This window comes from Nematostella vectensis, chromosome 10, assembly GCF_932526225.1.
Source record: "Nematostella vectensis chromosome 10, jaNemVect1.1, whole genome shotgun sequence".
Lineage (NCBI taxonomy): Eukaryota > Metazoa > Cnidaria > Anthozoa > Actiniaria > Edwardsiidae > Nematostella > Nematostella vectensis.
In genome coordinates, this window is record NC_064043.1 from 4,984,892 (window position 1) to 4,999,120 (window position 14,229).

General features: G+C 45.0%; 2 protein-coding genes across 6 annotated transcripts; one reads left to right on the plus strand and one right to left on the minus strand.

Annotated features, from left to right (window-relative positions):
• Nucleotides 1–386: 386 nt before the first annotated feature.
• On the plus strand, nt 387–11,935 carry LOC116613925. 3 transcript variants are annotated; one of them, XM_032374404.2, is made up of 3 exons: nt 387–543; nt 8,395–9,699; nt 10,540–11,935. In XM_032374404.2, exons 1-3 carry the CDS (start codon nt 463–465, stop codon nt 10,906–10,908), a joined length of 1,755 nt encoding a protein of 584 aa, XP_032230295.2. In that variant the 5' UTR covers nt 387–462; the 3' UTR covers nt 10,909–11,935. The 3 variants fall into 3 exon arrangements, with proteins under 3 accessions (XP_032230295.2, XP_048589421.1, XP_048589422.1); XM_048733464.1 differs by lacking the exon at nt 387–543 and adding an exon at nt 7,107–7,356; XM_048733465.1 differs by lacking the exon at nt 387–543 and adding an exon at nt 7,403–7,494.
• Nucleotides 11,930–14,139, minus strand: LOC116613927. 3 transcript variants are annotated; one of them, XR_004294275.2, is made up of 3 exons: nt 14,054–14,139; nt 13,498–13,634; nt 11,930–12,091 (listed from the first exon to the last, which is right to left on the minus strand). XR_004294275.2 is itself a non-coding variant. In XM_048733466.1 (3 exons), the coding sequence occupies exons 1-3, from the start codon at nt 13,747–13,749 to the stop codon at nt 11,945–11,947; spliced, it is 294 nt and encodes a 97-aa protein (XP_048589423.1). In that variant the 5' UTR covers nt 13,750–13,785; the 3' UTR covers nt 11,930–11,944. The 3 variants fall into 3 exon arrangements, 1 of the variants encoding a protein (XP_048589423.1); XR_007313966.1 differs by having other exon boundaries at nt 13,498–13,638; XM_048733466.1 differs by lacking the exon at nt 14,054–14,139 and adding an exon at nt 13,740–13,785.
• Nucleotides 14,140–14,229: the final 90 nt, after the last annotated feature.

Sequence of the window (14,229 nt, forward strand, 5' to 3'; positions counted from 1 at the left end):
CAGGCGTTGTGGGAAAACCAGAATTTGAGCGACAGACATGACATTTTGTCGACTATCTTTGATTATGTTCTTCATTGTAAGAGCAATGCTTTCACCCCAATGTTTATACAAAAGTGGAGCAAGGAGCTAACCCTCTACGGTTAAAATATAGCTCGTATTTTTTTTTTTCATTTGTCTATCTCTTTTTTGAGCTGTTGTGATTTATGGAGTAAATGTGACTGAATTTGTAAATTTGTACGCAGTTCCCAAAGAAATACTGTATACGAAAATACCACCTACCCCCCCCCCCCCCCCCCCCCCCCCCCCACCACCACCACCACCACTTGTCACGGTCTATGCCCGGGAGTGTTTATGTTAATGCGTAACATAATAACGCAGCATGTGCTTTAGAGCTTTTCTCGGAACTGCAGAGCGCAACTCAAGTTCTTCCTTAGCTTTCGCTTCTCGTACTCGCTAGAAAAAATGATACAACTAAGGGAACTCGTAAATGAAGTAGTCGCCGAGGAAAGGAACGAAGGAGAAACGGATCACAACGAGAATGTGGTAAGTATAGTTAGGAATTTCAGTGCGCGCGACAAATAGATTATGAATTTTTGTTTCGATCATTGATCCGTGCACAGTGCAATAAGAAATTGCATTGACACCGTGTATCACAAATGGCGGTCTAGAACTTTTCACTGATTTCTTACAAAGTTCTGCGAACTTAATCCCCTCAATTCATTCATATTTCTATTTTAACTTTTCGATTTATAAGTTACAAGAATCATCATTTGATGAAGGGAGCTTTAAAAAAATGAAAGAACCCTTAACTTTCTGTTTAGCAATGCATGCATCCAACCCATAAGAAACCACCCTGGATCCGCTTCTGTATCATAAAAATAAAATAACGCACATAGCATTAGTCTGAAATATCAGGCGGAAAAGCGAGCTCCCCGTGTGACAAGTTGCGTGACAGAGCACGTGCTCAGAACGTGACCCAGGACCCATATTAGATTGTGCAAGACTCATGGCTCGTTTCACCGTTGAATAAACGTCTACAAAACTTCTTATTATCCTCTTCTTACATGGTGGCCGCGGTTAACTATGGCCTCAGGATATGTCTTACCGCCGCCGGCGCCGCTGGAGATACACAATAGCAATGCTGCTGACAAATGGAAGCGATTTGTGCTCGCTTGGAAAAACTACTCGTTGGCGACTGGGTTGAACGAGAAAGTTGAAGCCGTACAAGTAGCTACGTTGCTAACAGTTATCGGTGAAGAGGCGAGAGAAGTCTACTCGACATTTACCCTGACCGAAGGAGAGACAGACAAGATAGAGCCTGTCATAAAGAAATTCGCCGAGTACTGTCAACCAAGAAAGAACGTGCCGTTCGAAAGATTCCGTTTCAACCAGCGAATGCAAGAGCCTGGAGAGTCCTACGAGCACTATAGAACAGCGCTGAGAAAATTGGCCGAGTCCTGCGAGTTTGATACGATTACGCCAGACGAAATACTTCGAGATCGGTTGTTATTTGGAATACATGACACGAAGGTCAGAGAAAGGTTGTTACGCGAGTCCAAATTAACACTAGCGAAAACAGATGAAATTTGCCGAGCGGCTGAGAGTATGCTTGCTCAGATGAAAATAGTCAAAGATACATCTGAGACAGACGTCAATGCCGTGAGTAAATTCGAGTCGAAGAAACCCAACATCAAAAATTATCGGCGAAAGCAACGAGGTCAAGGCAAACAATGTGACAACTGTGGATACCAACATATGGCAAATCAGGAATCGTGTCCCGCACGAGGAAAGGACTGCCGGAAGTGCGGAGCGAAAAATCACTTTGCCAATAGATGCAAACAGGAAGTCAAGGCTACCGAAGTCGAAGAAACAGATATGTATCCTGATGAGACATATCAAACGGAGGAAGTATTGGCCGTCTGGTTGGATGATTCGCAGCTGGTCACATTTCAATCAGAGTCTGGAAGTTTCATCCGTTTCCAACCTGATACTGGTGCACAATGCAATGTGTTGCCAGTGCACATATACAAGCAGGCGTGTAACGACCACAAGCTAGTAAAAGTGAAACCCGTGCAAACGTCCTTAGTGGCGTATGGGGGATCAAAGATCAAAGTCGTCGGGCATGTCACCATTAGAGTGTGGAGAAACCATGTATCGTGCCAGCTGGATTGTCGCCTTGTTGACAGCCATGAAATCCGCCCGATTCTGGGGCGTAAGGCATGCCTTGGCATGAACATTATACAGTACAATGACAACGACCAGTTTCACAAACCGCAGACAGATGGAGCGACAGTGTTCACAGTTGACCCCAAACCAGGAGCTGCACTAACAAGAGAAGAAATATTGGCTAAGTTCCCAGCAGTGTTCAGTGACGGGGTTGGCAAACTTGATGGAGAATACACCATCAGACTAGACACAAACGCTCAACCAGTTCAACACGCACCACGTAGAGTTGCAGTAGCCCTAAGACCCCAGCTCAAGAAAACCTTGAATGATCTAGTGGACAAAGAGATAATAGCACCGGTGACCACACCCACCTCGTGGATCAGCTCTATGGTAGTAGTTCCCAAGAAAGATGGAAAACTGCGAATATGCCTAGACCCAAAGGATCTCAACAAAGCCATCCAGAGGGAAAACTATCCCCTACCAACCATAGAAGAGGTTGCAACACGATTACACGGTGCCAAGGTGTTCACGTTGTTGGATGTCCACAACGGTTTCTGGCACGTCCAGCTAGAGGAAGAGTCGACCTATCTAACAACTTTCCATACACCGTTTGGCCGATACCGATGGAAGAGAATGCCTTTCGGGATCTCCTCAGCACCAGAAGTGTTTCAAAGAAAGATGCATGAATTTGCCGAAGGTCTGACTGGAACCGAAGTTGTTGCTGATGATTTCCTGGTAGTGGGCTATGGCGAGAGCTACGAGGAGGCAACGGCGGATCACGACAGGAACCTCCTGGCATTCCTAAACCGTTGTGATCAACGGGACATACACCTGAATCCCGACAAGATGAGACTTAGGAAATCAGAGTTACTCTTCATTGGCCACATAGCAACTGACAAGGGACTTAAAGTCGACCCTGCTAAAGTGCGAGCAATTGTGGACATGCCCTCACCGACCGACAAGCTTGGGGTACAGCGTCTGTTAGGCCTAGCCCAATACCTTGCAAAGTTCCTGCCCCAGCTGTCAGACATCACAAAGCCGCTGAGGGATCTCACACAGAGCGACGTGCAGTTCATCTGGGATGATGCGCAACAGTCTGCGTTTGAAAAGCTAAAGGATGCCGTTACAGTCACTCCAGTATTGCGGTACTACAACCTAGACGAGGAGATTACACTTCAGTGCGATGCGTCGCAGAGCGGATTGGGTGCCGCATTACTACAGAATGGCCAACCAGTAGCCTACGCATCACGTGCACTCACGCCCGCTGAGACGCGTTATGCACAGATTGAGAAGGAGCTTCTCGCGATTGTTTTTGCGTGTGACCGTTTCCATACGTACGTCTACGGCCGCGAAGTCGTCAACATCGAGACTGATCACAAGCCTTTGGAACCAATCTTCATCAAACCTCTGGCGACTGCTCCGAAACGCCTACAACGAATGCTGCTGAGTCTGCAGAGTTACAGTCTCAATGTGAAGTACAAGAAAGGCAAAGATCTTTACTTGGCTGACACCCTAAGCAGAGCTTACCTACCCGAAGTCAACGCCTGGGAGTGTACCAGGGAGCTGGAGGAGATTGACCATCGATCATGGATGCCAGTGAGAGAAGAGACTTGGCAGCAACTCAAAAATGCAGCAGTAGATGATGCGGTGCAACAAAACCTTCGAGAGGTTATAAAGAGAGGTTGGCCAGAGAGCAAAACAGACCTGCCGGAGTGCGTGCATCCTTACTTTGATATTCGAGACGAGCTAACTGTCCAAGAAGAACTCATCTTTAAAGGCCAACAGTTGGTGGTTCCTAGAGCCCTGAGGAAGGAGCTTATGGAAAAGACACACTCATCCCACATCGGTATAGAAGGCTGCATAAGACGAGCAAGAGACACGTTTTTCTGGCCGCGGATGACTGTCGAGTTGAAGGAGTACATCACAAAATGCGAAGTATGTTTGACTCATCGCAGTGGCCAACGAAAGGAGCCAATTCTCCAACATGAGTTTGTCGCTCGACCTTGGGGAAAGGTCTCAGCTGACCTCTGTGAGCTCGACAACCGAACACTGCTAGTGGTCAGTGACTACTTCAGCAACTACATAGAAGTGGCCCGGCTTAACACAGTGACGTCACGAGCAATAATAAAGGAGCTGAAGGCAATATTTGCCAGGTTTGGCATCCCAGACACCCTTATAACCGACAATGGACCGCAGTTCGCATCAGCGGAGTTTAGTGTATTTGCCAAGACCTGGATGTTCGAACACAAGACGTCATCCCCAAGATATGCCCAAGCAAATGGGAAAGCGGAAAATGCTGTACAGACAGTAAAGAGGCTGTTTAAAAAATGCAAGACATCCGGGGGGTCAGAATTCCAAGCACTTCTCGACTGGCGGAATACTCCGACTGCTGGAATCGGAACTAGCCCGGCCCAGCGCCTTTTCGGACGTCGATGCAAAACACTTCTCCCTGTAGCAGGTTCCCTACTACAGCCTAGCTACAACACTGAAGAGGACACCAGGAAGTTGATAGGTACCAAGCAACGCCAGAAGTTTTATTACGATAAGCACAGCAAGCCCCTGGAGCCCATCGCTGTCGGCGAAACTGTGCGCATGAAGCTACCAGGACAAGACACGTGGACGCCTGGTACGTGTTTAGGTCAAGCCGGACCTAGGAGCTACAACGTCGAGACTGAAGGTACCACCTACCGACGAAACCGCCGACAGTTGATCAGCACTGGAGAAACAAACAGCCAAGTACCTGATGTTCTGGAATCACCAGAACCCGATGATGCTCAGCAGCAACCCAGCCAGGTTGCCATGCCACCAGATTCTTCACAGGCTATAACAAGGCCTCGGCGGGAGGTGAAGCCTCCTGCATGGCTCAAAGACTATGTGCCAAAATAACATTGAAACTGTTAGGACACTGAACATTAGTAATAATCCATCGTATGATTTTAGTTGTAAAATTTCGATTTTTTACCCTTTGATTATTATAATGTTGTTTTAACCAACCGTTAGCGTTACTGTTAAAAGAGGGAAGATGTGACAAGTTGCGTGACAGAGCACGTGCTCAGAACGTGACCCAGGACCCATATTAGATTGTGCAAGACTCATGGCTCGTTTCACCGTTGAATAAACGTCTACAAAACTTCTTATTATCCTCTTCTTACACCCCGCACGCTCGAAATCATTGAGGGAGGTAAAGTTTGATGTATCGGCTAAATGGAATTATCGTTTCAGTTTCTAGATAGGTTCATCTGACAAATTATTAAACTCTCTGCTTCTTATACAAGCGTAACCAGTCATAACAACGAAAGGGTCTAGCCTGCTTGCAGGTGGTACTCGGTTATCATCGCGGAAACTCCGTTCGATGATGGGGGCGAGCGCAAAAACGGACGCAGGGCAGGGGGGAAAGGAGAGAGGGAAGAGGGAAAAAACCGCCTGCACTAAAACCCCTGATTCTCAGATCCGCCAACTAAGAATGACTTCCGGTAGTCTTGTCACGTATTCTCCTCGAGCCAATCATAATCGAGGAATTTTCCCCTTTGTTTTGAACTGTCTTCGATCACAACCAAAACAAACCCATGTGCGACTGTCAGATTCACGGGAATTTTCGCGCGAGCTTCGACATGGAGAGTTATGGTCGAGCAAGAATCGCATACGCCAACGAAACCGATAAAAGCGAGCGAAAGAAACCAAGAATGCAGATTCTGCAAAACAAAATTAGTGCTCCACTACGGCAAAACAACCTATCTCTCTACGGAGAATTTATTTTTAATCTCTAAGCGGCAAGAGTACAAACAGTCGGAATTTGAGGGAATACCTGGAAGTGAGCTGTGTTTAGAGATTGGCTTTAAAGTCCCAAGTCTCCGAGGTTGTCTAAGAGAATTTGTAAGCCGTGCAGCCGCAGTCTACGAAATACTTACAAGTTCTATAAACTTCTGCAAACAACTTTAGAGAAAGAATTACTGGTAGAGGCTGCTCAAGATAGCGAAGCAAACGCCGAAACCGATTCTCCTGTAAGATCCGAGAGACAGCTACCCACCACTAGAGGCGCTCTAGCTCTAAAGCAAAAAAAATCCACTGGAGCGAAGAGGTCCTTGGGTTTTGGAGGCGAATCAGCCACTGAGCATTTGAATATTGAAGATAAGGTGAAAATAGCGATAGTTTTTCCGAAAGGAAGGTGCGAGACAAGAACGTGTCCGGAAGATGCGACATCGCTAGTGATAAATGTTTGCAAGAAAAACTGGACGGCTGCCGCTAATTCAGTATTTAAAATCAAGGATCTGCAACCAGAACTGCTAAACGCCTTCAAAAAAATGTAAACGCAGAACTCAGTGAGTACTCTAAAGAATCTACCAAGTCTATTCTGCTGGCGAAATCTCCCACCGAGGTGTCAAAATTCTGTAACCGAAAGTTCATGAAAGAAGTCGCTGAGTCTTGTCCGCTTTGGGCTGCTTCTGTGCGAGGAGCCGCTGCACAGATGAAGACCTTGAAGATGAAAGCCCGAAAATGGTCAACAGTTTGGCCGGCTACAGCAGCATTCGCAAGGCAAGGAATCCAATGCTGTCATCCTATGCCTACCGGATATCGACAATCCTTTTTCACAGCGGCACCAAAAGTGAAGATATCCGGAGGCTTTCACAACTAGGTATTTGCATTTCCGCCTAGTCAACTGCTGAGTTCCAGCGAAAGATGGGTGAGAACTGCAGGGAAAAAGTTCTTTACTGGAAAAAGAATATAGAAGAGGAGAAAACGGCAGTATTAGTGCTGAAAAATGTTCTGGAAAAGGAGAATTCCAGTTTTCATCTTGAGCAGAGCGTAAAGGAAGCATGTGATGAAATATTAATGGGCGCGGTTAAGTCCGCGAGGCCGGTTCAGTCTGGAAGGGGCAGACGAGTATGCACTGACAGAGATAATCGGAAATGATTTGACAAATCTTGGAGTAAGTCTGCTTGCAAGTTCAATTGATAAGGATTCTACCACAGTTTCAAATGGTGATGTACAAAGTGCAGAACAGGGCACACATGTTGCTGATGATGGGGGGAAAGAATCCTCAAGTGTTCAATTGTCAGGATCATTTTACGACAATGTTCTCCAACTTTGTAAAAGTACCTTGAATGATATTGCAAATGACGGTGTTTTAACAACAGGTGTTGTTAAAGAGGCTGTTAACAAGCTTTCAAACTCAAAACGGTCAATTTACCAGTGAGTAATTTACAAAATACAGGGACTAAGGGCTCAGCCTTATCAGGTGGGATGTTTAATGTGTATTTCACAATTCTGCGAACTGTTCTGAATGATTTTCATTGAAATCCGTCAATCAAACTCCCAAATCTAAGTTCAGTAAGTATTCTTTTTTTTTTGCCTCACACATAAACATATTTGGTTGTGTAGAGGGAGGAATGAAAACTTTGGTTGAAGGCGCGTACCCAGAATTGGCTGAAGTTTTTGCGCTCGCCCCCAGGAACCGTGCGGCTTAGAATACAATATGGCGCCCGATCATCGAACGGAGAGGGTTTTCCGCGATGATAACCGAGTACCGCCTGCAAGCAGGCTACGAAAGGATCATATTGTTCAGTTAGATGTAGTATTTTTTAACAAAAATTTATAGGAAACCCTTGGAACTCTGATAAAAGCAGCAACTCTCTTTGAACAAAATTTTAGTGCAATTCAAAAGCGGAAGGTTTGCAAAGAACTAGACTAGCAGAGAAGTGAAACGATCGATCCAGCGGCAACTGCTTGGAGTCTAGCAAAGAACCCGCTTTCAATCGGTTTTCTTTTTTTCTGCCCTGCTGGTGGTATGACATTACCATCATATGCAGTGTTATGCTCGCTAACTAGTCTAGCTTTTTTTTTATTTCTAAGATAGCAGGATTTTGTATATATTTATTCATAGGTTCATTTGCGTCCTTTGCCTGAGGGCAATTATTCTCAATAGGGCGCAATATTTATACAAAAAGCTAAAGTAGTGTATCGTTTTCAAACTGGGCCCCTTTCCCCTTGGAGGGAAAATGGAAGAAAATCCGTAATTTAGATATTTCAAGATGAGAAGGATGCATTATGGAGTACCCTCTACTGACTCGCCCCGCTGTTTTCATTTCAGATATTTCCAGATAAGGAGGGGACATTATTGAGTACCCTCTACCGACTCACTCCCCCTGTATTTATTTCAGATATTTCCAGATAAGGAGGGGTCATTATTGAGTACCCTCTACCTAATCATTCCCCCTCTTTTTTTTTCAGGTATTTCCAGATAAGGAGGGGACATTATGGAGCGTTCTCCGGGTGGTATACAGTTTGCTGTCTACTCTAGCACATCTTGCCTTATCTCTCTCTTTTTTATCCTTTTTCCTGAGTGCGCTCAGTTTCTGCATCAATTGTTCAATTGAGTTTACCTTTGAGATGATCGCCCCAGGCTTCAACGCGTCGACGAGTCGCAGGAACTTCTACTCTGCGTGCCAGTTCGTGATGCTGCTCTACACCCTCTTTAACACCTCACTCATGATGTCCCTCTTCTGGGACGTCCTACGAGCCGTCATGTATAAGCGGTCTCGGCGTGTAACGCATGCGCGTAACGCCCTGTTCATCATCGTCATTATCTCGTCCGCTATCTGGGCCGGGGCAACGCGTGACGCCAGCACAGGGCTTGTCCGGCTTGTTTCCGACTGCCTGGTTGTGTCTTGGGTTATTGCGCTCATAGTGTCAGTGATCGGGGGAGTGTTTCTGTTACTAGTGGTCTATGAGGAGCCCCTAATGACTGGAAAGGCTATGTGGTACTGTGCTGCAGCTATCTCGCTTGTATCGCTTCTGTTCGCTATTCTTTCGCCGATAGCATACAGCCTTCTTGATGCATCTGCCGGTGCTATTTGCTTTGCTGTCTTCTATCCCTGTATTTCCGGTCTTTTGTTTGCGTACTGTTACTGCTTTAGGGGTTGCCAAAAGGAAACAAATAATTTCTTGATTAAAGCATCGGTTCTCATGCTGATTGGATTATCCTACTTTGTCATTATAGCTCTAGCCTCTAATGCACGGGTAAACTGTGACGATGCTTGTCAGTTGGGGCCTGTGTCGAGCCAAAAGCAGCTGTTCGTTGCAAAAGGCTTGTCTCTAAAGGCCGATAACGCTGGTTACCCGATTTGCAACAAAAAGTGGAGTTCGCTCGGACTTCAGATCACCGACTGGGCTTTCATGGCAGATCTTGCTTACAAGACAAGCGAGAACAAAACCATGGCCCTTAACAGGCTTAACAACTATTTCAGTGACCGCGGTGCAAACTGGGAACTTGTCACAAGGTCGACCAAGAAACCGGTGTTTTACCATATAAGGGAGCGTACCGTTGGAGTAAACGTTATTGGTATTCGCGGCACAAAGGACTCGAGGGACTGGTTCGAGAATTGCAAAATCTGGAATGAGATCGCGACGTTCCAACTGACTTCCGTCTTCCTGCCAATCCAGCATTTGCCACTCGACTTCGTAGCGTTTTTCATTGCTCAGTCATCCTTTCTGGACTACACTCTACACCACGCCAGTTATAACTCCTACTTCAAGGTAAGTACGATAGCCATCAATGTCAACATCTTACTTGCATACTACCCTCATTATAATCTTCCATTACACACAATTTACATCACTGTCAAAACACCCAAATGCATAATATACAGCCATCAAACATCTCCCATATCACCATCGCTATTGCCATCATTATCATAGTCTTCATCATCATCATTCATTGTCGTTATCATCGTCATGATCTTCGCCATCGTTATCACATTTAGCCGACATCACTACAATTAACATTCATGTTTTATCATCACCGGAGTCGCATCACCACCAACTCACTATTATCATCGTTATCATCGGTATCATTATAATTGATTAGCATACTGCATGTCCCACGCGACACCCGCGTCCACGTAATTGTCATGTTTTCAATCATCATCTTGCCTTCTTATGATTGGAGCCTTTTAGTGCCTGCTTAAAGATTGGAGCCTTTTAGTGCCTGCTATAACCTGAAGAAGGCAGGTATTGGCCTGCCGAAATATCCGTTCTAAAAAACATAAATCTGCGTTGTTGTCGACTTTTTCTTTTATAGGTTTTAAAAGTCACCGTCACCATTTGCATTATTTCCCCCTTTGCTATTACCAGTCACCTTTGCCGTCACTTCAGAGCAGTAGCAGGCCACGTAAGATTGGGGGGGGGGACAATACCTAAACATTAAGAAAATATTAGAGGCGCAGCCACGCCCCTACTGGTCATTTCCTTGTAATTTTTGAAAATATTGGGGGGGTGGGACATGCCCCCAGTGCCCCACCCCCTGCCACGGTCCTGCAATTTGATACTACTACATATTTACTTTCTTTCTTTATATTTACCTCTTATTTATTTTAGGTTCTTGAAAACTACGTAACGGCGGTCAAAAACAAGTCTGCTGAAGACGTGTTTTTGGTTGGTCATTCTTTAGGAGGAGGACTCGCCAAGTTAGTAGGAATCCGCAATCGCATTCAAGCCATCTCAGTATCCAGCCCGGGGGAAGTGTATAATCGAGACAAGTTCCGCTACTCCCTGAAAGACGTCCAACAGTACACGACGTCTGTGATCGCCCAACACGACTTGGTCACGTGGATAGATAAACACGGAGGCCTGGTGCAGTACGTGGAGTGTGACGTCAGCAGCTTCTTGGAATGCCACAGCATCAGGAACACCTATTGCGAGCTGAAGAAAAAGTGTGACAGCGTGACACCGATAGAGTGCCCATAGTGTGACACTGATAGAGTGCCCATAGCGTGACACCGATAGACCGCCCATAGCGTGACACCGATAGAGTGCCGATAGCATGACACTGATAGAGTGCCCATAGTGTGACACTGATAGAGTGCCCATAGCGTGACACCGATAGACCGCCCATAGCGTGACACCGATAGACCGCCCATAGCGTGACACCGATAGACCGCCCATAGCGTGACACCGATAGAGTGCCCATAGCGTGACACTGATAGAGTGCCCATAGCGTGACACCGATAGACCGCCCATAGCGTGACACCGATAGAGTGCCGATAGCATGACACTGATAGAGTGCCCATAGCGTGACACCGATAGAGTGCCGATAGCATGACACTGATAGAGTGCCCATAGCATGACACTGATAGAGTGCCCATAGCATGACACCGGCGTGACTGCCGGTAGTGTGACATCGATTAACCGTATATAACAAAGTGATACCGATATTCTCTTGATAAAAATCTTGTCATGATCGTTTGCGCACAGGCCTGTAGAGCGGAATAGCGTTTTAATAAGCTGAGACGACTAGACTGCTGATAGCGTGACACCTTTAGACTGCTTAAAGCGTGACACCGATAGATTGCACATGGCGTGACACCTATAGACTGCTCAAGGTGTGGCACCTATAGATTGCACATAGCGTGACACCTATAGACTGCTCAAAGCGTGACTCCTATAGATTGCACATAGCGTGACACATTTAGACTGCTCAAAGCGTGACACCCATAGATTGCACATAGCCTGACACATTCAGACTGCTCGTAGCGTTTCACCGATTAGCAAAGTGTGGAGAAAAGCAACAAGGTAGTCAAAATATGCTATATTAAACACTTAATTAATTCTTTAGTTCAAATGTAGGAAAGAGAGTGAGGGAGAGGAAGGGCAAGAGTAGGGAGGAAAGCTCACTAAATGACAAGCCTTGTTGTTACCATGGCAATGTCAAGGTAGAGTGGCTCACTCAAGACAATCATTTTATGCAAAAAACAAACAAACAAACAAACAAAAAGCAATTTGTTTATTGCAAATAAGGATCCTTGATTCCAATGCTTTTTGCCCAGCGTTGTTTACAAACATGAAGTTGGAGAAAACACTCCAGTCTTTCTTCGCAGCTATTACCAGATGCTTTCGCTTCTGTCATGCATTCCACAAAGGTCGAAAAACACTGCAAACACAAAATATGCGAAACGTCATATATAGCGCCCCTCGAGGATACAACAATATGAAGCGTTTGGTTACACATATTTCTAATAAGGCTGCACTTCATTGAGAATATGACTTAACATCCGCATATGCAGGGTCGTAACAGGCCTCGAAATATTGGTGGCACAATACAGAAACATTAAGAAAATATTGGGGGGCACAGCCACGCCCCTACTGGTCATTTCCTGGTCATAATGTTTCAAAATATTGGGGAGGGGCACGTGCCCCACCCCCTGCTACGGCCCTTATTTGAATCGTAAAACACCTTAAAGCTGCTTTACTTGACCATCGCTAGCAACTGCAGTTGAAAAAGGGGGGGGGAATAATAGAAAGCAAGAGAGCATAAGATAAGAAAGGGACACTTTGGTATTACCCGCGCGCCATGTCGATTCCGAATCCGGTTATTTTAAGTAACCACCACCCCACCACTGCGCGTGAGTATTTGCTCCTTTTATTCTGTCCTACTCCCCCGCGGGTTGCGTGTTGTTGTTGTGCAAACTCGATAGGAATGAAAAGAGATCATGTAAAATAACTCGGAAGAAGAAAACAGGTCTAACTTAAGTTACCAAGATTGGCAAATATACTCACAGAAAGCTAAATCTCTGAATAGTTTGACTGTTTTGTTTGTCTGAGCGGCGAAGTCAAATGAGAAAGAAAAAACCGACGAGCGATAAAATGGCTGTGATACTGCGTTTTATTTAAATCCCGACACCAGCTTGTATAATAACAACATAATAATATAACATATAATAATAACAACATCAAAGAAATACAGTAATATCTCCCTCTTTATTTTCTCACTTTTACAAAAGCTAGATACTTCAGCTTGCTGGCTTTGATCATCACAAAAATGTATTTTTCTTGGATTCCTTATTCTCAATTCACAAAAATCAATATCAAAAATCAAATCAATATTCACAGATTTCGTTTGACCATTAGGAAGATAATGAATGTTGAGAAACTACGAGGTAGCAGCGAATTAGAGCAAAAGCGGCGATTGAAGCACGAGGTTTTTCGCTCTTGATTTTGAATCTCGTTTTCGAAATCCTCGAAGTACTACTTCCCCTTAATAAACTGCAACTGCCCGTATCCTTGATGCTAGAATGACATTTTCGATGGTATTTGTGCAAATAGGGTGGGTTTTTTTCGGTTTCATGTCACAAAATAGCGGCAAACAACAAGATGTAAATGCCAAAGCGCGGGGGTAGGGTGAGTAAAAATGCTCACGCGCAGTGGTGGGGTGGTGGTTACTAAAAATAGCCAGATTCGGAATCGACATGGCGCGCGGGTAATACCAGAGTGTCCCTCTCTTATCTTATGCTCTCTTGTAGAAAGCTTATCTCGATTCCAAGCCTATACGGTACCCACCATCGGTGGAGGAGGCTTGGGCTGACCTCTGCCATCTTCTTGGATAACATTGATGACGTCATCAGCATTGACGAGAAGCCACGAGGCAAGCAGCACACAAATTACCGCTGGCTTCAATGCTTGCATGCTTATGCAGTCTGTCTCGGAAAAAGAGTGAGGCTCAGTTAGATGATGATTTTACTTCGACTTCCCGTTTGAATAGAAATAAGAAAAAAAAAACTCATCCGTTCTGTAATTCAGACCTTTTGCCATGCATATACAGCTGACTTTAAAAAGGTTGCCCGGCTAGAAAGACGTTTCACGGACCGAAAAATGGTCCTTTAAATCGTCAAATAAACGTTCCACGGACGTCAAAATGGACGATTTCACGTTTCTCGTAGGGTGAAAAATGGCCAAATCTCGTTTCACGAAAATACCCTTTACCGCCCTGTATATGGTGTCTACGTTTATAATAAAATGTTTGATTGACCAAAATTTCCAAAAAGAAGAAAAAGAAAATAGAAAAAGAAGAAAAGAAAATATTTTTTGTTACAAGGGCAATGAAACATATACTTACTTTAAACGATGAACATTCGACCAAGAAAAACGAACACTCTTGGAGTAACGTTTGTTTGAGCAACAATATGTACACCCCCAATGATCATAATCGATGTTTGAAACATGTTTGAGACATGTCAATGTCAGTGCTCCGTCCCTTAAACCAATCCTTTGTCTAAAAGTTTACATCAGGTA

What these genes read in the sequence shown, in the direction of transcription:
- LOC116613927 (XM_048733466.1), bottom strand. An exon ending in CCAAGCCTCCTCCACCGATG is followed by an intron (nt 12,092 to 13,497) that starts GTGGGTACCGTA and finishes TTGTGTTTGCAG; the next exon opens with TGTTTTTCGACCTTTGTGGA.
- LOC116613925 (XM_032374404.2), top strand. Translation starts at nt 463, where the DNA reads ATGATACAACTAAGGGAACTCGTAAATGAAGTAGTCGCCGAGGAAAGG. An exon ending in CGGATCACAACGAGAATGTG is followed by an intron (nt 544 to 8,394) that starts GTAAGTATAGTT and finishes TTTTTTTTTCAG; the next exon opens with GTATTTCCAGATAAGGAGGG. An exon ending in GTTATAACTCCTACTTCAAG is followed by an intron (nt 9,700 to 10,539) that starts GTAAGTACGATA and finishes TATTTATTTTAG; the next exon opens with GTTCTTGAAAACTACGTAAC.